The 23,355-nt window shown below is 46.7% G+C and overlaps 1 protein-coding gene across 18 annotated transcripts in view; it reads right to left on the bottom strand.

Annotated features, from left to right (window-relative positions):
• LOC129495446 (low-density lipoprotein receptor class A domain-containing protein 4-like) overlaps positions 1-23,355 on the bottom strand; it is a 387,589-nt gene that overhangs the window by 208,178 nt on the left and 156,056 nt on the right. The window contains exon 1 of one of the 18 annotated variants that reach the window (XM_055302960.1): positions 17,218-17,274. The exons of the other annotated variants lie outside the window; for them this stretch is intronic. Within the exon in view, the coding sequence (XP_055158935.1) occupies positions 17,218-17,239 (22 nt within the window). The 5' untranslated portion in view covers positions 17,240-17,274. Of the gene's footprint in view, positions 1-17,217; positions 17,275-23,355 lie in introns of those variants that run through there. 18 annotated transcript variants of the gene reach the window in all.

Here is a 23,355-nt window from a genome sequence, read left to right as displayed (position 1 = left end):
TCAATAGTTACTCTGAACATGAATGGGTTAAATGATTCCATCAAAAGACACAGGGTTTCAGACTGGAAAAAAGAGCAAGACCCATCTATCTGCTGTCTACAAGAGACTCATTTTAGACCCAAGGACACCTCCAGTCTGAAAATGAAAGGTTGGGGAACCATTTACCATTCAAATGGTCCTCCAAAGAAAGCTGGGGTAGCGATCCTTCTATCAGATAAATTAGAGTTTATCCCAAAGACGGTAGTAAGAGATGAAGAGGGACACTATATCATACTTAAAGGGTCTACCCAACAAGAGGATTTAACAATCATGAATATTTATGCCCCTAATATGGGAGCTGCCAAGTACATCAATCTATTAATAAGCAAAGTAAAGACATACTTAGATAATAATACACTAATACTGGGAGACTTCAACACAGCACTTTCTGCAAATGACAGGTTTTATAAACACAACATCACCAAGAATCAAGGGCTTTAAATGATACACTGGACCAGATAGATTTCACAGATATATACAGAACTTTACATCCAAATGCAACTGAATACACATTCTTCTCAAGTGCACATGGAACTTTCTCCTGAATAGACCACATACTAGATCACAAATCAGGTCTTAACAGATACCAAAAGATTAGGATTGTTCCCTGTATATTTTCAGACCACAATGCTTTGAAACTTGATCTCAATCACAAGAAAAGATTTGGAAGAAACTCAGACACATGCAGGTTAAAGAGCATCCTGCTAAAAGATGAATGGGTCAACCAGAAAATTAGAGAAGAATTAAAAAGATTCATGGAAACTAATAAAATGAAGATACAACCATTCAAAATCTTTGGAGTATGGCAAAAGCAGTCCTAAGAGAGATAAATACATTGCAATATAAACATCACTAAAACATTGGGAAAAACTCAAATACACAAGCTAACCTCACACCTGAAGGAACTGGAGAAAGAACAGCAAATAAAACCTACATCCAGCAGAAGAAGTGAGTTAATAAAGATTTAAGCAGAACTCAATAAAATAGAGACCAGAAGAACTGTAGAACAGATAAACAAAACCAGGAGTTGGTTCTTTGAAAGAATGAATAAGATAGATAAACCAGAGCCAGGCTTATTAAAATGAAAAAAAAAATCACGAATGAAAGAGGAGAGATCACAACCAATACAAAGGAATTACAAACAATTTTAAAAACGTATTAAGAGCAGCTATACTCCAATAAATTAGGCAATCCAGAAAAAAATGATGCATTTCTCGAAAACCACAAATTACCAAAACTGGAACAGGAAGAAATAGAAAACTTGAACAGGTCAATAGCCAGCGAGGAAATTGAAGCAGTCATCAAAAACCTTCCAAGATACAAAAGTTCAGGGCTCAGATGGCTTCCCAAACCTTTAAAGAAGAAACAATACCTATTCTACTAAAGCTGTTCTGAAAGATAGATACTTCCAAGCTCGTTTTATAAGGTCAATATCATCTTGATTCCAAAAGCAAAGACCCCACCAACAAGGAGAATTATAGACCAATATCCCTGATGAACAGAGATGCAAAAATTCTCAACAAGATACTATCCAATAGGATCCAACAGTACATTAAGAGGATTATTCAACCATGACCAAGTGGGATTTATCCCCAGGATGCAAGGGTGGGTCAACACTTGTAAAACAATCAAGGTGATAGATCCCATCAACGAGAGAAAAAACCAGAACCATATGATCCTCTCAATAGATGCAGAGAAAGCATTTGACAAAATACAGCCTCCATTCCTGATCAAAACTCTTCAGAGCATAGGGATAGAGGGAACATTCCTCAGCCTCTTAAAAGCCATCCACAAAAAGCCCACAGCAAATATCATTCTCAATGGGGAATTCCTCAGCCTTTCCCCTCAGATCAGGAACAAGACAGGGATGTCCACTCTCACCACTGCTATTCAACATAGTACTGGAAATCCTAGCCTCAGCAATCAGACAACAAACAGAAATAAAAGGCATTCAAATTGGCAAAGAAGAAGTCAAACTCTCCCTCTCTGCAGATGACATGATATTGTACATAGAAAACCCAAAAGACTGCACCCCAAGATTGCTAGAACTCATACAGAAAATGGCAGTGTGGCAGAAGACAAAATCAATGCCTAGAAGTCAGTGTCATTTCTACACACTAACAATGAGACTGAAGAAAGATAAATTAAGGAGTCAATCCCATTTACAATCGCACTCAAAAGCATAAGATCCCTAGGAATAAACCTAACCAAAGAGGGAAAGGATCTATACCCTAAAAACTATAGAACACTTCTGAAAGAAACTGAGGAAGACACAAAGAGATGGAAAAATATTCCATGCTCATGTATTTGAAGAATTAATATTGTGAAAATGTCAATGCTCCCCAGGGCAATTTACACATTTAATGCAATGCCTATCAAAATGCCATGGACTTTCCTCAGGGAGTTGGAGCAAATAATCTTAAGATTTGTGTGGAATCAGAAAAGACCCCACATAGCCAGGGGAATATTGGAAAAGAAAACCAGAGCCGGGGGCATCACAATGCCGGATTTCAGGTTGTGCTACAAAGCTGTGGTAATCAAGACAGTGTGGTACTGGCACAAAAACAGACACATAGATCAATGGAACAGAATAGAGAACCCATAAGTGGACTCTCACCTCTATGATCAACTAATATTCGACAAAGCAGGAAGGACTATCCACTGGAAAAAGGACAGTCTCTTCAATAAATGGTGCTGGGGAAATTGGGCAGCCACATGCAGAAGAAGGAAACTAGACCACTCTCTTGCACCATACACAAAGATAAACTCAAAATGGATGAAAGATCTAAATGTGAGACAAGATTCCATCAAAATCCTAGAGGAGAACACAGGCAACACCCTTTTTGAACTTGGCCACAGCAACTTCTTGCAAGATACATCCATGAAGGCAAGGGAAACAAAAGCAAAAATGAACTGTTGGGACTTCATCAAGATAAGAAGCTTCTGCACAGCAAAAGAAACAGTCAACAAAACTACAAGACACCCTACAGAATGGGAGAAGATATTTGCAAATGACGTATCAGATCAAGGGCTAGTATCCAAGATCTATAAAGAACTTATCAAAGTCAACAGCAAAGAAACAAACAATCCAATCATGAAATGGGCAGAACACATGAACAGAAATCTCACAGAGGAAGACATAGACATGGCCAACATGCACGTGAGGAAATGCTCCGCATCACTGGCCATCAGGGAAACACAAATCAAAACCACCAAGAGACCCCACCTCACCCCAGTGAGAATGGAGAAAATTAACAAGACAGGAAACCACAAATGTTGGAGAGGATGTGGAGCAAGGGGAACCCTCCTGCACTGTTGGTGGGAATGTGAACTGGTGCAGCCACTCTGGAAAACTGTGTGGGGGTTCCTCAAAGAGTTAAAAATAGACCTGCCCTATGACCCAGCAATTGCACTGCTGGGGATTTACCCCAAAGATACAGATGCAGTGAAATGCCGGGACACCTGCACCCCAATGTTCACAGCAGCAACATCCACAATAGCCACACTGTGGAAGGAGCCTTGGTGTCCATCGACAGAAGATGGATAAAGAAGCTGTGGTCTATGTGTACAGTGGGATATTCCTCAGCCATCAGAAATGACAAATACCCACCATTTGCTTCGATGTGGAGGGACCTGGAGGGTGTTATGCTGAGTGAAGTAAGTCAATCGGAGAAGGACAATCATCAAATGGTCTCATTCATAAGGGGAATATAAGTGACAGTGAAAGGGGTTGGAGGGGAAAGGAGAGAAATGAGTGGGAAAAATCAGAGAGTGAGACAGACCATGAGAGACTCCAAACTCTGGGAAACGAACTAGGGGTGGTGGAAGGGGAGGTGGGCGGGGGTACTGGGGGATGGGGTGACTGGGTGACGGGCACTGAGGGGGGCCCTTGACGGGGTGAGCACATAGCTGTGTTATACTCTATGTTGGCAAATCAAACTATAATAAAAAATATACATACAAAAAAGTGACTGGATGGGAGACACCTTCTCTTGTTCATCTTTACATCTAATATCAGTGTTAATGCCGTGCCTCAGCACTGTAGTTCTATAAATACAGGGCAATAGTTACTCAAGATTGTCATACCATCCTCCATCAACTGTCATAATGGAATGCAAATGGCATTTTCCTATAAGCCAGATTATCTGTATCCCTCTAATAGAATATGAAATTAGCGAAGCTGCATAATCACAGATCGGCCTTTATGAGTGAAGCCCCCAAGTCAAGCACATGATGTCAAGGAGTAATGAACAGTAATACGTGCATTTGAAACAATCATAAGAAAAATCCACCAAGTTTTTCTGTGTTGTGCATTTAATCTCAGATTATCCTAAACACTGCAAAGAAAAAACAATTGGGAAAAAAATGTTAAAATCCAAGCTGCAATATGCCTTGTTTATTATTCTGTTCCACGGTGTGTCAGACCATGTTAAGTTTATGGGACGTATAAAAGGGCAGAGGCCAACAGTCCTGGCCTTAAATTGCCATTAATAAACAGTCATTCTATTTTATTGCTGAATCATTGTCTGGGCTCGAAAGCTCAAGGACTCAAATCCACCTTCAATTGCCACGGCACCCAGTCCTTAGCATCCTACGGATCATATTTCACGTCGCAGCCAGTAGGCCTCTGGAGGACACAGACTTCACCCTGCGTGCACGTGGAGGCCCTGGCCACCTGTCCCTGTGTCCTCCCAGCCCCGTGCATGTCGGGACTGCTAAGTGGAGGGCCCAGGGGCGAGCAGGAGCGACATGCGGCCAGGTGTGAGGGTGCCCTAGTGCCACGAGGGATTGTGTGCTATGCAGCTGGCTGCGTGCTGCAGTCTGTCAGGTCCAGGGGTCTGCCCCAGGTCTACTGCAGTTTCACCTTAGGGGGCAGCAGGATGATTGAGCATGGATGGGGACTCTGGAGCAGACAGCTTTAGCATAACAGAGAAGCATGGTCCTCGGTAAGCGTGATTATCATGTGCTCCATGACACGGATGGGACAAAAAGGACAACGTGTCCTCCTTAATCTATAATCCCGCCTTGGTCCTACTTGATGCGGGATGATTGATCCTCCGTGCAACAGGAGGAAGGAAGGGAAGGGCGAGCCAGCCTCGGTAGAGTACATAGCTCGTGTCACTTGTTAATAAAGACAGACCCACAGCTCGTTTACGGGTCACCATCACTTCAGGAAGCCAAGTGACTTGCAGAAACCAGCCCCTAGTGCCTCAGCACCACTTTCCCCGAGACACGTGCATGTTACCAGCTGGAAGCTGCCGGAGGTCACGGGGGTTGGGAGCTGGCCAGGTGCTAGCAGTCGGGAAGGCTGGTTCGTCAGGGCCCAGGGTGGCTCTGCCCGAGGTCCAGGGCCTCCACTGCGGTGAAGGGCGGCTGTCAGCGCGGAGTGAAGGACACCGCGACACTAGAGGTGAGTGTCGCCGTCTCCAGCAGCACGCAGGATACTGAGGTGTCGCAAGATCCATCATAAGAATCTCCCCAAAAACTTACTCTAAAATACAAGAAATGAGGGAGCAGGCATCTGCTTTCGAGGACAGGGTCCGGGAGCCCCTCGGCTGTCCCGCAGGCCGCCTGCAGCATCGCACACCCTGCAAGGCGGCGAGGCCAGGGGCAGCCACGCATGCTCAGGGAAGGCAGGGCTCACAACCCCCAGTGGTGCAAGCGCTCACGCGTCCGCATCCCAACACTTTTTTTTTTCCCATTTAGAATAACTCTTGCGCCCGGAGTACCAGCACGTGAGAAAAAAGACTAGTGGCGGGGCCCAAGGTATTGTGCTAGTGTCGTGTCCGAGCAGGTGGCCACGGGCCCGTGAGCTCGGAGCTTCCGTCCTCAACGCGGGCCTTGCAAGAGGCCACACGGCGACGAGGGACGGCGACACACTGGGCTGAACTGCACGGCCATCGGGGGCCGTGCCGGCTCGCAGTCCTCGCTGCTCCATGACTGAAACACGTTCAAGACCCACTCGGGAAGGTCACTGCAAAGGTGTATGAGCGAGGGCTTCCCAGCGTCTGAGCCGTCGGCCGGAGGCCATAGCGCAGCGCTGATCCCACGGTGTCTCTTACTGTAGTCGGGTCTCTTACTGGTAGTCGTTACTACTGCCTGCTCATCAGCAAATCTAAAGCTATGGTTAAGACAACCGAGCCACTTCCCCAGGGGGTCACACTCGTCGGTCCTCTGGAGAGGGCGCTTCAGGCTGCGATGTCGCACCTCCTTCTGAGTCCCTAGGTCTTCATCAGGGTTCTCTCACACTTCACGCTCTTTCGTGACTTACATGACCTACATACTAGATTTCCGATTTCTGTTCTTTGCGTGCATTTCAGAAATGCCACGGACAACTGAGATGGGCATTAAAATGGCTCCTAAATTTGCACGATTACTTTTTTTTAAAAAAATCTAAAACATAAATTTAAAATAACGACAAAAAATATTATTTGGGGAGAAGATCTTTTTTTTAATAATAAATTTATTTTTTTATTGGTGTTCAATTTGCCAACATACAGAAAATCTTGCTTAGCAACAGTTCCCATGAGAAGAACTAGGAGGTTTTCATGTTCAGTAACTCACAGTATCCCTCAATTTACATCGTGACAAGCACAATGAGTGGCACGGAGGATGCTCACAGTAAGCAACTAGGATGGGAAGGTCGCCAGAAAGATTAGTATAATTTCAAGCTACGTTTTAAAGCATGTCGCGCAAGTTGAGGTCACATATCACTGCACTCTACGCCTCCAGACATCTGGATTTGGGAGCGCCACGTACACATATGGACACCTGCCATACAGAGCATTACAAACAACACAGAGCAATGCGACAGCAAAGCCCTCATGGGGAAGGGTGGCTTGTGGCACAGCGCACACCCCTGAACAGAGAGGTTAAGTTCAGAATGTAAAACCACATTATTAGAGATGCTCAAGAAGAGATTCCAGTCTCTAAGGCACCTGTCAACTCAACAGGACACTAATCAAGAGACAGCAGAATTTGAAATCATTGGGCATTTTGGTAAAATATACTTAAAAGGAGAAACAAAAGTCATCTCCCAGGACGCATGAACCATGGGCAGGGGATTGTGACACTGATCTGTAATGAGAAATATGTATTTGATCTTAGTCCCTGTTTTTGGCGCAGAGCTTCCAAAACTTCTTGGAATTTGTTAACTGAGAAGACAGCCGTAAAGATGTCTTCTGTGATTCATAGAAAACCCCTTTCAACCACACCCGAGTTTAAGTTGATGAGGTGACTTTTGGGAAACCCCTAAAAAATGGGGGCTGATTGCCAGGGGTAGCCAACGGTGTGATTAAGGGGGTGGAACTCTCGGCTCCACCTCTCAATCTTTGGAGAGAGGGGAAGGGCTTGGGATTGACTTAATCACCAATGATTTAATCAATAATGTCTACATAATGAAGCTTCAAAAAAATCTGAAAGGACAGGGTTTGGGGAAGCTTCCAAGTTGTTGAACACAAGGAGGTGTGGGGAGAATGGTGCTCCCAGGGAGCATGGGCTGCCACCCCTTCCCACATACCTTGCCCTGAGCATCTCTTCCATCTGGCTGTTGCTGAGTTATATTCTTTAAAAAAAAAAAAAACAACTGGTAATCTACTAAGTATAAGGTTTCTCTGAGTTCTGTGAGCTGTTCTAGCAAATTCATGGAATCTAGGAGGGGTCAGAGGACTCTCCAATTTATCGCCAGTCAGAAAATCTGGAGTTGCACTGGTCTCGGATGCAGACATGGGACTGAGCCCTTATCCTGTAGGATCTGATGCTGACTCCAGGTAAGCGGTCAGAATTGCGTTAAATTGCAGGATTATCCATCTGGTATTGCAGAGCTGCTTAGTGTGGGAAAACTCCACACATTTGGTGGCCTAAAGTGTGGGTGTTATGTGTAGATGAAGAAAATAGAAGAGATTTTTCATCTATAAGGACAAACAAAATAGGAAAAAAAGAATCAGGGCTCTCTGTCTTTAGCCTGGTGGGAGCAGGGTACCTATGGACCATCACCCCTATAGTCCTTCACCCAAATAGTCCCTTTTTCCCATCCTTGACAGTCCCATCATCCTGGGATTTACAAACAACAGAAAAAGCCTACAGTTAAGGCCACAGACCCCCACACTGTCTCTTCTAGAGGTAAAATAGATTAGGCCTGATTTGAATGGATTGTTTACACTCTGGGCCCTAAAAAGACACAGTCCCATTAGATTTCTACACGGCAGTAAGACAACTAAATGAGTTCAGGATGCAGGTGTGCACAATCATCAAATCACACAGCTCACCATCAGAAGGGGCCTCAGAGATCATTTTAATTCCTGATTTCAGAGAGAAACTGAGGCCCAGGAGGTGGGGTAACTACCCAAGGTCACACAACTATGTCATGGCTACACTCACCTCCCTGTCATTTGCTTCCAAAGCAAACAGTTTTAGTATCCATTCTCCAATGTACTTTTTAATAATAATGACATCATAAAGTAATAATATTAAACTATACTGAACATGTACAACCAATTGTTTTTTTTTTTTACCAAGAGAGTCATTTTTGACCCATTATTTATAAAATATTTTTATTTTTACTTAAAAAAGAGAGAATTTGGAAGTACAGATAAGTACAAGAAAGTAAAAATTTGGGGCACCAGGACTGCTCAGGGGTTGAGCGTCTGCCTCTGGCTTAGGTCGTGATCCCGGGGTCATGGGATCGGGTCCCATGTTGGGCTCCCTGCATGGAGCCTGCTTCTCCCTCTGCGTATGTCTTTGCCTCTCTCTCTCTGTGTCTCATGAATAAATAAAATCTTAAAAAATACATATATATGTATATCATAAGCATTTTTCTAGGACATGAGATGCTCTTCTCAAAAATCCTTTGTAGTAGCTACACAGTATTTCATCATAAGGATGTACCATTATTTAACCATGTGTTATTCCGGGGCTGATCCATCATGTTTTCATATCGCTATCTTTCTAAATTTATAATGTGTCAGCCAAGGACTGCGCGATTCCTTCTAGTCTCCTGTCACTTGGAAATTTGATAAGCATGATTTTTATCACCTTCACCAAAGTTCTTGACAAAATCCTTGAGATACAACCATTAAGACGGTTCCCACCTGGTTGACACTTACTCATTCGACAACATTCTTTAGGATCACCAATTAGGAAGTAGAATTATGGCAGAGCCACTCAATCATCACAAATATTTGGTGTTTCATTTATTCAATATATGTTTACTCACTTCTGTCTATAAACAGCACTGACCTAGAAGCTACAAAAATGTCTGCAAAGTGTTAGGAATACTTATAACACTTATAACTCTTATTTACAAAAATGCACCTAGATTTGGCATTCTAGAGGTTACAGTGTTTTTCACTTTTTTAAAATCTAAGAGACTTTAAATTTTTTCCTAAGTTTCTTTTTAATAATTAAAAAAAATCCCTGCAATACCAAAAACATGTTTTGGAAACATATCTGGATCATAAAAATTATTCAAGTTACTGGAGATTTAAAAAAGAAAACTCACAATTCAAGACTTAGCTATCAGGCAACTATCATTGCTAAGCAATATGAATTCAGGCGATGGTCGCAAGGTCCTGTAACACGAGCAACAACTTTGGTTTTGAAGAAAGGGCAATAGGCTGTGCCTGACTTCTTCAGATAAACAAGGAAACTCCTGTAGTTATAAGCAAAGAGGAACCAAGAGCTGAAAACCTCAAGAGAAGAGCTGGAAGAGAAGGACAAAAGATATTTTTGGTGCATATCTTTTTAAAAGGCGGTATTTAATGCTGAAAATATCATGAAAAGTGCATCAGATGTTCTCATTTTAAGTGAGAAGAGACAAAGTATGGCAAGATTAAAAAGCGATTCGGCAAAGCGCCATCGGTACTGATTCCCATCGCTAGTTTATCATGTACTTGCCCCGCTTAAGGACATCCCACCCTTGGAAACTGTGCTTGCGCAGTCAAGAAATCTAAGAAAATTAAGTTCCGTTGTCGCTAACTGGTGATGATGTTCCCTGCTAACGGGTGGCATTTTGAAAGGTGCATAACGAGAAATAGCCTTTGTGTTGGCTGAGGGGGGCCCCGTTTGGAAAACAAGAACCGAGGCCGAAAGCGGATCCCCTTCCCCACGTGTCTGGCCCCAGATGACCGCAGTCTGCAGGTGAGGGGCAAAGCTGGGGGTGCTAAGGCACAAAACCTCCGTCCTGTCTTTCATGTCCCTCAGCCTCTGCTGGGAAGAAACACGGGCTTTCCCCAAAGCCGAAGAGCTCATTACGTGGAGTGTCTTCTCTCCCCCTAGACTCACCGCTCTGAGAAATCACATTTCTCAGTGACTAACAATGAGAATTTGCTCCGTCACCACCTCCAGTTGCTTCCCACTTGTACCAACGTGGCTGAGCAATGTGCTTAGAAAGTGCCAAGAAATAAAGAGACTAAAGTCCAAGAACTGACCTTGAATATGGGACCCTCCTGGCGGACTCAGTGTTTGGGAGATAGATGATTTTGAAAAAGCAGGGATTCAAAATAAGACATAATGTGCTAAATATACAGCAAACAGCGCTAGCTACAACCTACATATACCCAGAATTCTCCCTCCCTTTGGAAAGAACAGTGAGAATCCACCCGTGTGCGCTGCCCCTTCCAGGGCATGTGACCATCCAAACAACCATCTTGCCTTTGGTCAAACGCCAACCTTGTCATGAACCCGAGCCCTCTGCCCTCGCTGGGCCCTCTGCCCAGAACTCGTGCCATATCTCCACATGCTCTCTCCCTTCTTTTTCCTGATCATCCCATCAGCAATAGTCATCTAGGTCCTCTCGCTCTCTCATCTTCTCCCCCACTTCATGTTCCGTAGGACTTCACAGCTGTCAGAAATCACGTGATGTGTCTGTTGACTTCTATATTATCTGTCTTTCAGTCAACTTGTAAATCCCTTGAACTTAGGGCCTCTCTGTCTTGTTAGGTAACACCAATACCTACACTACAGTTCCTACTATATTGCAATGCTCAACAGATACGTGCCAAAGGAACACATCTAAGAGGGAGCCTCAGGTTACAGGCCCATAAATAAACCACATAGGTTCTTCAATCATCCTTAAGGCAGAAGGAAGGCCTCCTCCTGGTCAGTGTTTTTAAAGGATGTAAGAGAGGAGAAAGACTTGTTCCCCCACATATGCTCTCAATCCTGATCAACTTATAAAAATCCATGTGAACACAGCTGGGTTTGCTATTGCCCTGGTTCATTTCCAGCCATGGATTCCCAACATAAATACTCTTTTCACCATCTTAGAAGGTCTCCTTCCCTGTTGCCATATTTAAGAGTCTTGTCTGCTCACCTGTCAATTGGGCCACACAAACAGGGAGACTCACCTGGTGCCAGCCAGCCTGGGCTCCACACCATGTCCGAGCTTCCTGAGGGATGCAGCTCTACCCTCAACCCTCTGGACTTTGACCTAACTCCAAATTTCTGCTGGAAATGGAAATTCCGTAAGGCCCCCAGGATCTTAAAGGGATGTAGGGAGACCTGTAAAACACCCGTTGGCACTTTTTCAATATGCAGAAATGAAATCTCCAAGTCTTGTATGCTTCCCTCTTTTTTTCCACACACAAAAAAATAACTTAACTGTACAAATACATATGACATGGGCATGCTGCCTAAGAAGCCTGCCATTCGAATAAACTATGTAGTGTTTTTATTAAATGAAATGTTTTTTTTGTTTTGTAAGTCCTTTCATTCTTATATTCCCAGCACCTAGCCCAGTGTCTAACATAAAATTCAATGAAAGGAATACAACAACCAGTGCTGACTGGCTCTCCAGGCCCAGGAGTGTTCGTCACATCTAGTAAGAGAACAAGGTTAACAAGAAAGATACAGAATCTAAATCGTTCAGCAACGTGTATGTTTGAGAGGAAAAAAGACCGTAACTTATGCTTTTCTCTCCAGTTCTGCAAATTGTCTTATTTAATTTAAATTTTTTAAAAGATTTATTTATTTATTTATGATAGAGAGAGAGAGAGAGAGAGGCAGAGACCCAGGCAGAGGGAGAAGCAGGCTCCCTGCAGGGAGCCCGACTCGGGACTCGATCCCGGGACTCCGGGGTCACGCCCTGGGCTGAAGGCAGGCGCTCAACCGCCGAGCCACCCAGGGATCCCCGTCTTATTTAATTTTAAAAGCTTTTCCCCTGCCCTGAACTCCCAATGGCCATCCGCAGCCCCCAGTACAGCAAGCCGCCTTCAAGTCCTGCGTCAGCACGGGCGTAGGGTCCCGAGAGCGATGGAGAGCGGGCCTCCCCCCCCTCGGGAGTGGCTGGGCCCCGGCCACGTTCCTGCGGCAGACAGAGGAGATGGGGGGCTCAGAGGGCAGGAGGGGCCAAGGGGGGTGCTGGGGGCAAAGAAGCAGTGTCACCGCATGCAGAGAGGGAAGGGCTGTAGGATGGGCTCTGTGCCCCAAGGATCTCCTGCAGCAGGGGCCATAAGGTGTCATAACCCACCCCTGCTGACTCCCCAACCCCGTCTGGCTTTCCCACCATGGTGTCCTAAAGCCCTTCAAGTTCAGTATCTCCAAGACTAAGCCCAAGTCTTCCTCACAACAACTTCTTCGGATCAGATCACCCAGCCATCCCCCAGGTGCCAGGACAGGATGTCGGAGCATCAGCTTCAACCCTTCACCTCCCTCAGGCCCCACTTTGAGCCAATCAGTATCCAAGAGAACCTACCTCTGAATCCTCTCTCCCTGCGCGGTCCTTCTCCACATAGCCATGGCCACGGTTCGAGGCTCCCTTCCCCTTCCTCACCATCTCCATCCCCATGTAAACTCCAGCCCTGGCTGGGTAGAACCGCCACCCAGGCTCTTCCCGCTCAAATCTGGGCTGCTGCTCTCGCTGCCAAGACCTCCTGGGACTCCCTCCAACCCCATCTACCTCTCACTTAGCCAAGTCCTACTTCTGATCTCTGTTTCTAAGTCATTTCTTCTTGAAAACTCTCCCCTGAGCCCCATGATGTAGTACAGGTGACCCTATTTTGATAGTTCCATCTGGCAATCATTTCTTCTTAAGGAAGAGACACAAAGAGGAAGAAGAAAAGGAGAAAAAGGGAAAAGGGGAAAGGTGATAGGGAAAAGGGGAGGAAAGCTACGACTATCAATCACAAGTTGGTTTTAGTCGTTCTCTTCATGTTTCTAAAACACCCAGCACTGGGTGTTATTCTATATGTTGGCAAATTGGGCACCAATAAAAAATAAATTCATAAAAATAAATAAATAAATAAATAAATAAATAAATAAATAAATAAATAAATAAAACACCCAGTTGAGCAGATCCCACAAGGCTATCTGTGATTGGTGGCCACCCGGATTCTACCGTCAGGTAAAAGGTTCATAATGAGTCTCAAAACAAGACGATCTTCAGCAAGAAGATGACATTCCAGTAGCTAACTTATGCAACTTGCTGTCTGCAGGTTATTCTACTTCTTGGTGAAAACTACACTTTTTCTTTCTTTGTCTTAACCGATGCAATCTTCTTTCCACTCGCCGAGTGCCAATGAGTGCTCATAGATTTCTCAGCCATACGGTCGGCTTTGAGCAACCAAGGAGAAGTCCTTTGTGCTCAAAAGAAAGTGTGTGAAAAAAAAGAATAAAGAAAGAAAGAAAAAAGAAAAAAAAAGAAAGCGTGTGCCTTTGAGATAAACAGACAACAAAAGCTGGTGAGCCTTGGCCAGACCATCAAGGGAGGAGGTGAAGGGGAATCAAAGAACACTCTGCAGCTGAGCATCCATGCCTCATCCATCATGGAGCTGAGCATCCATGCCCAAGCACAGCTTCCTTCTGCCAGGCCTCCTTGCCTCTGCCCCCTCGGGACGCCGCTGCCACGCGGCTCCGCAGGAGACCTTCAAAGGTTCTTCCCCCACCGCCGAATAAACCCCCACCCTTGTCCTGCTCATGAGCCCTTGGCCTTCATTGCTTCCACCTTAATTCCCCTCTTACTCTGCCTGGAATCTCCCTCCCTGGGCTCCGGGCTCAGCTCGCTGTCCCTAAGCTACCCGCTGAGCCTGTCTACTACCAACCCCCAGAGAGCTTCATCAGTGTTCCTCAGCACTCAAACCCTCTGCTCCGCATTGTAGCTCCCTCGTCCAAGTGTGATACTTATCTCTCCTAGTGAAACAAGACACCCAGGTTAGGAGAAACATCAGAGTAACCCTCGTTGCTCCTCCATTCCAGGCCAAAAGCGGGTGAGCAACGACAGATGGACAACAAATGAGCAAGCAACACTACCGGGGGTGCTTCAATGAAGCCCGAAGACGAGGTGACTCAGTCATGGTGCAATTGAATCCCAAGCCCTTTACTAAGTTATGGGAAAAACAAAAGCAAAACAAGCAAAAAACAAACTCTGACAAGTTTCTATTATCCATCAACAAAAACTTCTCAAGTGTCCCCTCCACCATCTCTCCCCTGCACTCCATGGCCAGGCACCCAATTCAGGAGTTCAGTCAACAGCAGGAACATCATACTTCTTCCACGGACAGTTTTGTCTATAAATCCTGCATTTAAGGGGCACCTGGGGGACTCAGTGGTTGAGTGTCGGCCTTCGGCTCAGGGTGTGACCCCGGGGTCCCAGGATCGAGTCCCGCACTAGGCTCCCTGCATGGAGCCTGCTTCTTCCTCTGCCTGTGTCTCTGCCTCTCTCTCTGTGTTGCTCACAAATTAAATGAAAAAAATATATTTTTAAATCCTAAATTTAAAAAACAACAGGTGAGAAGGGAAGATGGCAATGGAGTAGGAAGACTCAAGGCTCATCTCTTATCTCATCCCATGCACACAACTAGATAACTATCAAATCACCCTAAATACTCCAGAAATCAACCTAAAGACCGACAAACTCCACAACTAAACACAGAGAAGAGGGCACATCGAAGAAGTGTAAACATGTACGGTTTTGTAGCAATAAAAAGCAATAAAAGTCATTTTAAAAAAAAGATTTTGTTTATTTTTTCCATGAGAGACACAGAGACACGGAGAGAGGCAGAGACACAGACAGAGGGAGGAGCAGGCTCCGTACAGGGAGCCCGATGTGGGACTCGATCCCGGGACTCCAGGATCACACCCTGAGCCAAAGGCAGGTGCTAAACTGCTGAGCCACCCAGGGATCCCCAATAAAAGTCATTTGTGATAAAAAAATAAATAAAATGAATTTTTGAAAACAACAAATTTTGCTTTCAATAAAGATTTCCTTGCATGTACGTGCTCAACAAATGTTTTCAACTTCAACAGACCCCACCAAGCCCTTACAGCAGACCACGAAGAAGGTGCCCTGTCCCTTAGAAACAGAAGTAGACACCCACGCTCACTGCCACACAGCTGGCCGGGGAGCCGGCCGATCTGACCGTGGGTTAACACCCCTTCTGCTATGCCATGTCACCGCGGGTCACCTCCCAGTTACCAACGTTTCACACGATGGAAACCCTCTATTGCTACAAAAGCCACATGCAGCTGTTGCAGAGATGGTGCAGAGTGAAGACGCCAGGTACAGTTTTCTGTCGCTCTTCCGAGCCAGAAAAGTCACTCCTGTAGTCAGGGCATCAGCCGTAAGTGCTCACGTTATACGTGACCATCCGAACCAGGACGTTTCTTAGAATGAGAGGGAGCATCATTAACACCTGCACCACCACCTGGGCAGACACAGAGACGTGTCGCTGTCCCACCCCAAGCGAACCTCTGATGAGAAGAGCTCTCGGTGACCCACACGCCGTTGCTAGAATCATGAACTCTTGTGTCCTATTTTAAAGCTTACGCAGCCCCTTCCTTATGCTTTTTAAAATTTGGCCCTGTATCCCCACGTAAGAAAGTGGGCATTTAACCCTTTTCCATCTCACAGAGGAGGATGGTTTCAGAGAGATAAAACATTTGTGAAGGGGCACAACTGCCGTGTGGAAGTAGCAGCCCACCCCAACTCTGAGTCCCGGTGGGACCGTCGGCACCGCGGGCAGCAGCCAAGGAAGGGGAGGGACAAGCCACAACTGCCGGGCAGACAGAGGGCCCCAGAAGGGCAGCCAAGGGACTGCAAGGGAGGACGACGCAACGACGAGGACCAATTTTCCCTGTGCTGCCTTTTACTTGCCTTAGTCCAGTGTCCTCAGTCGACATAGTAATGTTTAACATTAGAAGACAGTTGGGGCGGAATAACCACTCCACCCCAAAAATGGAAACATTGCTCAAAAGCAAGTAAAGAAACAACAGAGGCACAAACCGCAGTGTCAGGTCACACATCACGAACTCACAGACGGCCAGGGCGGGGCCAGAATTAGCTGCCAAATCCATCCGTAATCCACTTGCCTTGTCTTAGCCAATAGGTCCCAGCACCTCAACCGCCTGAACAGTGTTTGCACCATTTATATGCGACCGCACGGCGAGGTTTAAGTTCTGATTCGCCCCCCTGCTCCTGTCCAGGCTCGTGAATGTGCCATGGGCTCATGCAATGAAGACTACGGGCAGGTGCGGAGGAGGCCTGGCTCCAGCAGGAGAAGCCCCATCCCAGGCAACCCATCCCTGAAGCCACACCTATTTCCCCATCCAGGCCTCAGCAGAGGGCCTCACAGCACAGTCCCAAGGGCTTCCAGCAAGGGTGCCATGGAGAAACACAGGCAGCCTGGTCCAGCACGGCCACCTTGGTTCTCTCTTTAGCTGTCACTTGTGTGGGTTGAGGTCATGACTTCTATTTTGCAGGAAAAAGAGCTGGGGCCCAGATTAAGTAACTTGCCCAGCTCTTGCCCCTCAAAAATGGTAGGCTTTAGGTCAAAATTCAGATCTTATGAGTCTAAGCCCACTCTCTCCTATCCTTACTGCATCCTCGACACAAAAAATGGACTGTGTGTGCGTGTGTGTGTGTGTGTGTGTGTGTGAAGGATGAGCTGCTATATGCTCACAAGAGGTGTTCTCCAGAATCTTCATGCTTTGGATCCCAAATAACCTCCTCTTGCACTAGGAACTAGTTGTCCCATGTCTAAGCACTGAACGGAGCACCACGAGGTAGGAGCAAACCGGAACATGAGTCAGGCAGACCTTTCTTCTATACTAGAACATTAGCCAGTGGATCTAAGTGAATGGAATTTCTCTTGTTCATTTTTTTTTTATTTTTCATTAAATTTTTTTCATTTTGTTTTTAAAAGGAAAAAAAATTGTGACAAAACAGATTTTATATTGAAAACATACCAGCTAGACTACTGGACAACATCCATGCTGCCCTGGGCTACAGACACAGAAGAAAGAGAGGTGTTGTAGTGCTTCAGCACGTGCTTACTCGCAGACCCCTAAAAGGTTACCACAGAGACAAGACCCGCTCTGTGTGGTCCAACTGAGCCTAGAATTAGAGAAGGAAAACAAGAATCAGAGAAGAAACATAAGCCCATATAGCAGATGCCACAGTGTACACATAGGCTAGTATCTTATCATTATTAGGTCGAAAAAGAATGTCCTCAGAGGCCAACTATCCTTAAATATACAGCTGTCATATGCACGTCTCCATGAAACCCCCTTTCCAAGAGCTGCATTTGGAAGGGAAACACTTCCTGACAATGGCTGGCCTTGACCATATTCCAGGCATAGTCTAGTCATTTGTGATTATTATCTAGTCATTTGTGCTGAAATTACAGGTTCTAATCTCAGCTCCTTATCCTACCAGGGGTGTTACCTTTACTTAGCCCGTGCCTGTTTTTCCTCATCTGTCAAAAGCACTCCATAATAGCAGTTATTTTACAGAACTGTTTTGGGTCTTGAATAAGATCATATGTATGAAGCACTTAGAACACGGCGTGGCACATATTGATCTTACAACCGTCCTCCCAAGGACCTTCATGCTTACGTTCAAGGCACACTTAGTCAAGACTGGATGAGAGCGGAAAGCAGTCAGTGGAAGTCAAGGCTGATTGTTTAAGAGATGGGAAAAGAGGCTGGGAGCTTAGATGGTGAAGGCAATGTGCGGTGGGTGGGGTGAGCGGGGTGTCAGGACTGGTGTGGTTCCTATGCTCCCACCTGGAAAATCGTATTCCCTGATACAAGCACTGGTGTGGGTAGAGGCTACCAGATGATCATGTCCCAAGGAGCCTGAGAGCCAGGCACACAGGGCAGAAAGAGCTCCAAGGACAGGCAACGAAAACGGGTCTGAGAGTCCTAGGCCCAAGACGAAGGGGAAAACCAGCATCCCAACAACTCAATTTAAGTGATTCTTCCTTTTTGGTTATTAGTGGCTAAGAAACCCCAATCACCTAAATCTACAAAACAGCTCCCTTTCAGACACCTGAAGACTATTAAATCAGCTCTCAACCTTCTCTGTTATGAGTGAAATAACCTTCATGTGTTTAACGACTAGCTCTGATTATCCTTTTCACAAGAAAGACTTATAAATTCTGAAGGAATCTGGTTGACTTATTTAGTCATCCAAGGATATGCTGCTTCTAATATGGAATGAAAGGATTCCAAAGCCTAAGAAATGTAATCGGACAGTATTTAAGGGTAGCACCGGGGGCGGGAAGGAGGGAGAATCGGAAACCAGCACCTTCCTTAGGATATAATGGTGATAACCCAGGCAGGATGCTTTCCAAGTCACCAGAGAAAATCTCCGTCACTATTATGCTTCAACCAAGAGCTGACCGACCCCGCCTGGAAGGATTCCCATTTCCCTAGGCCCAGGGGCGCCGGGAGGTTGCTTTTATGAGTCTGATCTTCCTGGAATCTGTCTATCTACATCAAAGCTTCCATGAACTAATAAAGCCAGGCAGAAAGACTGCCCAAAAGAACAAAAACACTGAGCGTAGGACGCTTGAGTTTTCACTTGCACAAACCAACTATTAGCATCATTGTCATAACTCGTGGCACTCAGGTAACCTTACAGCATCGTGCTAAACCTGCATTAATCTCACGACCCCCTGCTGGACAGGCAAGGGCTGCTTCGTCTCACAGCTGAGGGGCAGGGAGTGCCCACAGGGACTACGAACAGGCGACTGGGAAAAACCTGAGCTCAGCACAGTCTCAGAAGCTGGGACCAACCAATCCCTTTGAAAATTCAATCATAAACCTTAATCAAGTCACATCGTTGGACCCCATGATTCTGATTCAGGGAGCTTAACCTCAGAAAATGGCCCAATCCATAGAAGAGCTCATTGCACAACGGTGTTCCTCAAAGCATTATTCATAAGGGCGAAAGCTGTCAAAAATTGCAATGTCCAGTAATAACACAATTTAAAAATTGAACACCAATAAAAAATAAATTTATTATTAAAAAAATTCAAGTACACACACATAAAAGAATGTTATGCAGCAATTTTAAAACATATCTATAAAGGAAATGCAGGGGCGCCTGGGTGGCTCAGTCAGGGTTGACTGTCCAACAGGCTGTGGTCTCAGGGTTGTGAGATAGAGCCCCAAGGCTCTGCGGTCAGCTGGGCATCTGCTTGGGATTCTCTCCCTCTCCCTCTGCCCCATCCCACCGCTTGTGCGCACTCTTTATTTTTTATTTTATTATTTTTTTTTGTGCACACTCTTTAAATAAATAAATAGAATTTTTAAAAATGTTCATCATGTAATGTTTAAGGGGAACGATCAGATGATAGAACTGGATACACAGGAGGAAACGCACCCAGGACAAAAGAGACCGAAAGGACAGAAGCCAGATGTTAACAGTGGAAAGCTGCACGTGGCAAGATTGTATGTATGGGTCATTATTTTTCTAATGCAATTTTTCTGTGCTTTCCAAATTTGCTTACAATGAACGACCTGTTCAACTAAGTTTTTGTTTTTTTGTTTTTTGTTTTTTTTGGTCACAAAATAGTACCTAAATGATGAGAATCATTTCTAAATTCTATATGCTGGGAAAACGTAATGTACAAATTCCCGTGTGCCAGGAATAGCCTAAGAAAAGCGTAATTAGGAGGAGGAATTTGCAATATGTATCCATGTGTGTGAACCTACAGTTACACAGGAAACAAGGTGTAAGAGGGGCACCAAACCAGCACTGGCGTGGTGAGGAAAGGGCTTCCAAGCTCCCACCAGCCGAGCACACCCAGCTTCCCGTCAGTCCCCAGGCTTCCCTCCCAGCCGAAGCCCTTCCTTAAGAGGACTCCTGAGTCCCCAGACCCCATCACCGAGGGAATTGAAATATAAAACATAAATGACACATCTTTTTAAGGGGAGGCAGGCATGCTTAACTACATGGTGGTTTCTGTCATGCTCCAGAACAAGATTTAAAGCCAAGGAAAAATGCCTTAACCCCTTCACCCGTTTAAATATCTAAAAAAAAAAAAAAAATTATCTCACAATCCTAAAACTTTGAAGTTTTGCTCTAGTATGACTTCTTTGATAATGAGTAAAGGTTGAAAGGTGATTAAAGGCCTTTTCCACCGGCCTAGAGAATCCACAAACTCCATGCATCTTCAATTCCAGAAACTAAGACATTTAGCACCTTTCGTTGCCCTGGGACTTCAAGAAAAGACTAAAGTCAAGAAATGTAAGAAGAGCGAGTCAATTAAGGGGTGGGTGCCAGGCTCCTACCCACCCCTACAGCTTTACCCCACTGCTTGGGCAGCGACAAAGCATCGGCCGTTTCATTCTACATCCCAAGCAACCTTCATCGACCATGTGGAGAAAGGCGAGAAGAGCAGGCAAAGAATAAAAATGACGAGCCCAGTCCACAGGGACCCACTTCCAGGGAAGGCCGCATCCGTAGGTCCCCTGCACTCTATCCATGCTCCTTTATCTCCCCAGGGACACTGGGAAGCTAATGCCATGGTCCTAGAGGTACTCGTGGGCCCGGCTCGTAGAACTCATATTCAATAATCGACAGCTTCCCCAAAAATGCACAGATCGGGGTGCCTGGGTGGCTCAGTTGGTAAAGCATCCTGCTCTTGTTTTCAGCTCAGGTCATGATCTCACCGTTGTGGGATCAAGCCCCACGTCGGGCTCTTCGCTTAGGGTAGAGTCTGCTTCAGATTCTCTCTCCCTCTCCCGCTCTCTCTCTCTCTCAAATAAATAAATAAAATCTTTAAAAAAAAAAGAATGTGCAGATTAGTGAATTCAATCACCTCTGTTGAGGAAATGGGACAAGTCGGTTCTGCTTTTCAAGACCTAATTCTCCCAACCTCTCCCCTAATCTCCACACCCCTCTTGCAACTTGCCCAGCTATCATAAGCAAGGGGCACGTGGGAATCCCGGTAGGATATGGTTCCTGGTTTAGCAGGGCTACGTGATGCAGAGGCCAGTTAAACCCCGCGCTCTGCTGGGGCGACCAGGCAGCGGTAGGCTCCCTAGGTGGCTCCCGGGTGCAGCTGAGGCTGCACAGTGCTAGAAGCTTTGGGAAGGCTGCTCTGCCTCACTGCCGGCTCTGCTGAGCGTGCCCCTGCACCAAGCATGAGCACACCTGCAAGGCCTCTGAGTTGTCGTGAGGACAGAATTAACACAGGGAAGACACACGCCAAGTTTCCTAAAACAATGGCCGTGGGTAGTATTTTACTACTGCTACCAACATGATCATTATTAAAATAAATTTTTAAAAATCTTATCATCATTCAGGTAGGCTGATGCAACTAGGAGGAGGCCAAAGTCTTATGGAAACAGAGTTCTTGCATTAACTAGAAGTTAAAAGAAGCCAAGAAAACATGAGTTGGAGAGGAACCCCGAGAGGGTGGCGCAGAGCCAACGGGTGAGGAAACGAGCAGGGTCCTTGGTAGCCGGCGACCAGGGCGGTGACAGGCACGGCTGCAGCTTCCGCTGCTTGGGCCTCAGGGCGTCAGGCACTGTCCTAACTCTGGTGAGTTCTGCAGGAGGAACAGGGCTTCTATTACGCAGAATCAACTGCCTCAGTGGCCCAGGCACAAGCCAGCGTGGGTCCTGGGGGGGGTCTCCTCAGAGTGTGGGAGCCTCCCCGGGCCTCCCGGCTGTGTCCCAGGGAGCAGAGAAGGCTTCCAAGGGCCACTCCCACTCCCAAGAGCTGCTTCGTGTCATGTCCCCATGTGCTGCCCTCCATGAGGAAGAGTGGAGGTGACATCCCCCGAGGGCGCAGCCTGTGCGACTGAACGGCCGCAATGTGCCCACGAAGGGAGGCCGGGAGGGCAGGGTCCTGGCAGCCCGACGGTCCTGAAGCACCTTGATGGTGCTTCTCTGGGTCTCCATTTAAATACGGCCTCGTGCACCTCAGAGGGCGCCGACGGCTCCGGGGGGGCTCTACGTCCAGGTGCGGGTGCCAATGGGCCCAGGGGGGCTCCCACGTCCAAGTGCAGGTGCCGACGGGACCTGGGGAGGCTCCCACATCCAGGTGCAGGCGCTGACGGTCCTGGGGGGGCTCCCACTTTCAGGTGCAGGTGCCGACGGGCCCCGGGGGGGCTCCCACGTCCAGGTGCAGGTGCCGACGGGCCCTGGGGAGGCTCCCACATCCAGGTGCAGGTGGCGACGGCCCTGGGGGGGCTCCCACGTCCAGGTGCAGGTGCCGACGGGCCCCGGGAGTGGGAGCATGGAGGACTAGATGGGGCCACCGGCTGGACACTTAGGTCCGTCAGGAGCGGCCGGCCGGGGGGCGTGGAGGCCCGTGGCTGCACTCCGCACACTGGCCTCGCCCTCCCTCTGAGCAGCTGCAGACGCCGAGTCCCCGCAGGCCTCGGCCCGGCAGCCTCACCTGCTCTCGCCACCAACCCTGAACCACTGCGCACCCCTAGGGGTCACGGGACCACAGAATACGGTTGCTTCTCACGGTGATTCCACCATCTTTCCGTGAACACAAAAACACCTCTTTTTGTGTAGAAATGTTTCTCCTGGATTCCAGGAGTCTCTTCGACTTCAAAGCCCCCGTTTCATTCATGAGGAGCCAGCGGTCCGCAAGGATTTGGTGGCTTCCTGGGACGTCGAGTGAATCAGACAAGAAGCAAGGACCCACATTCGAAAGGCCCTGCCTTGCAGGCCATGGCTCGGGTGCATCGGCCAGACTGATTCCCTGCAAAATGCGCGAACCGGAACCCTTCGCCTCTGAGTGCAAAGCAGATATTGTGCAATGTCAGATATTGATGTGGGGCTTCTCCGGGGGCCCCCTTATGTGAGAAGAATCCTAACGGCATGGTTGGTTCAGCAGAACCGTGCCCCAGCACCCTTTGCACATGAGCAAATCGGAGAAGCAAAACTGGAGATGGGGAGGGAGAAGTCGCTCATCATCGATAACTATTCCCTCGGAGACGCTTCCCAGTTCCGTAAAGAAAAACCCACCTCCGACCTTTACACCGCAAGTAACCTATTCCCTTTAGAGAACAGCGACTTGGAGGATATTGTGCGTGCCACATTGCTCAACGAAAGCAGAATCGCAAAATGCCAAAT

This window comes from Nyctereutes procyonoides, unplaced genomic scaffold, assembly GCF_905146905.1.
Source record: "Nyctereutes procyonoides isolate TBG_1078 unplaced genomic scaffold, NYPRO_anot_genome, whole genome shotgun sequence".
NCBI classification, from domain to species: domain Eukaryota; kingdom Metazoa; phylum Chordata; class Mammalia; order Carnivora; family Canidae; genus Nyctereutes; species Nyctereutes procyonoides.
Note: the sequence above shows the minus strand (reverse complement) of the source record. Positions and strands in the feature narration are given on the sequence as shown.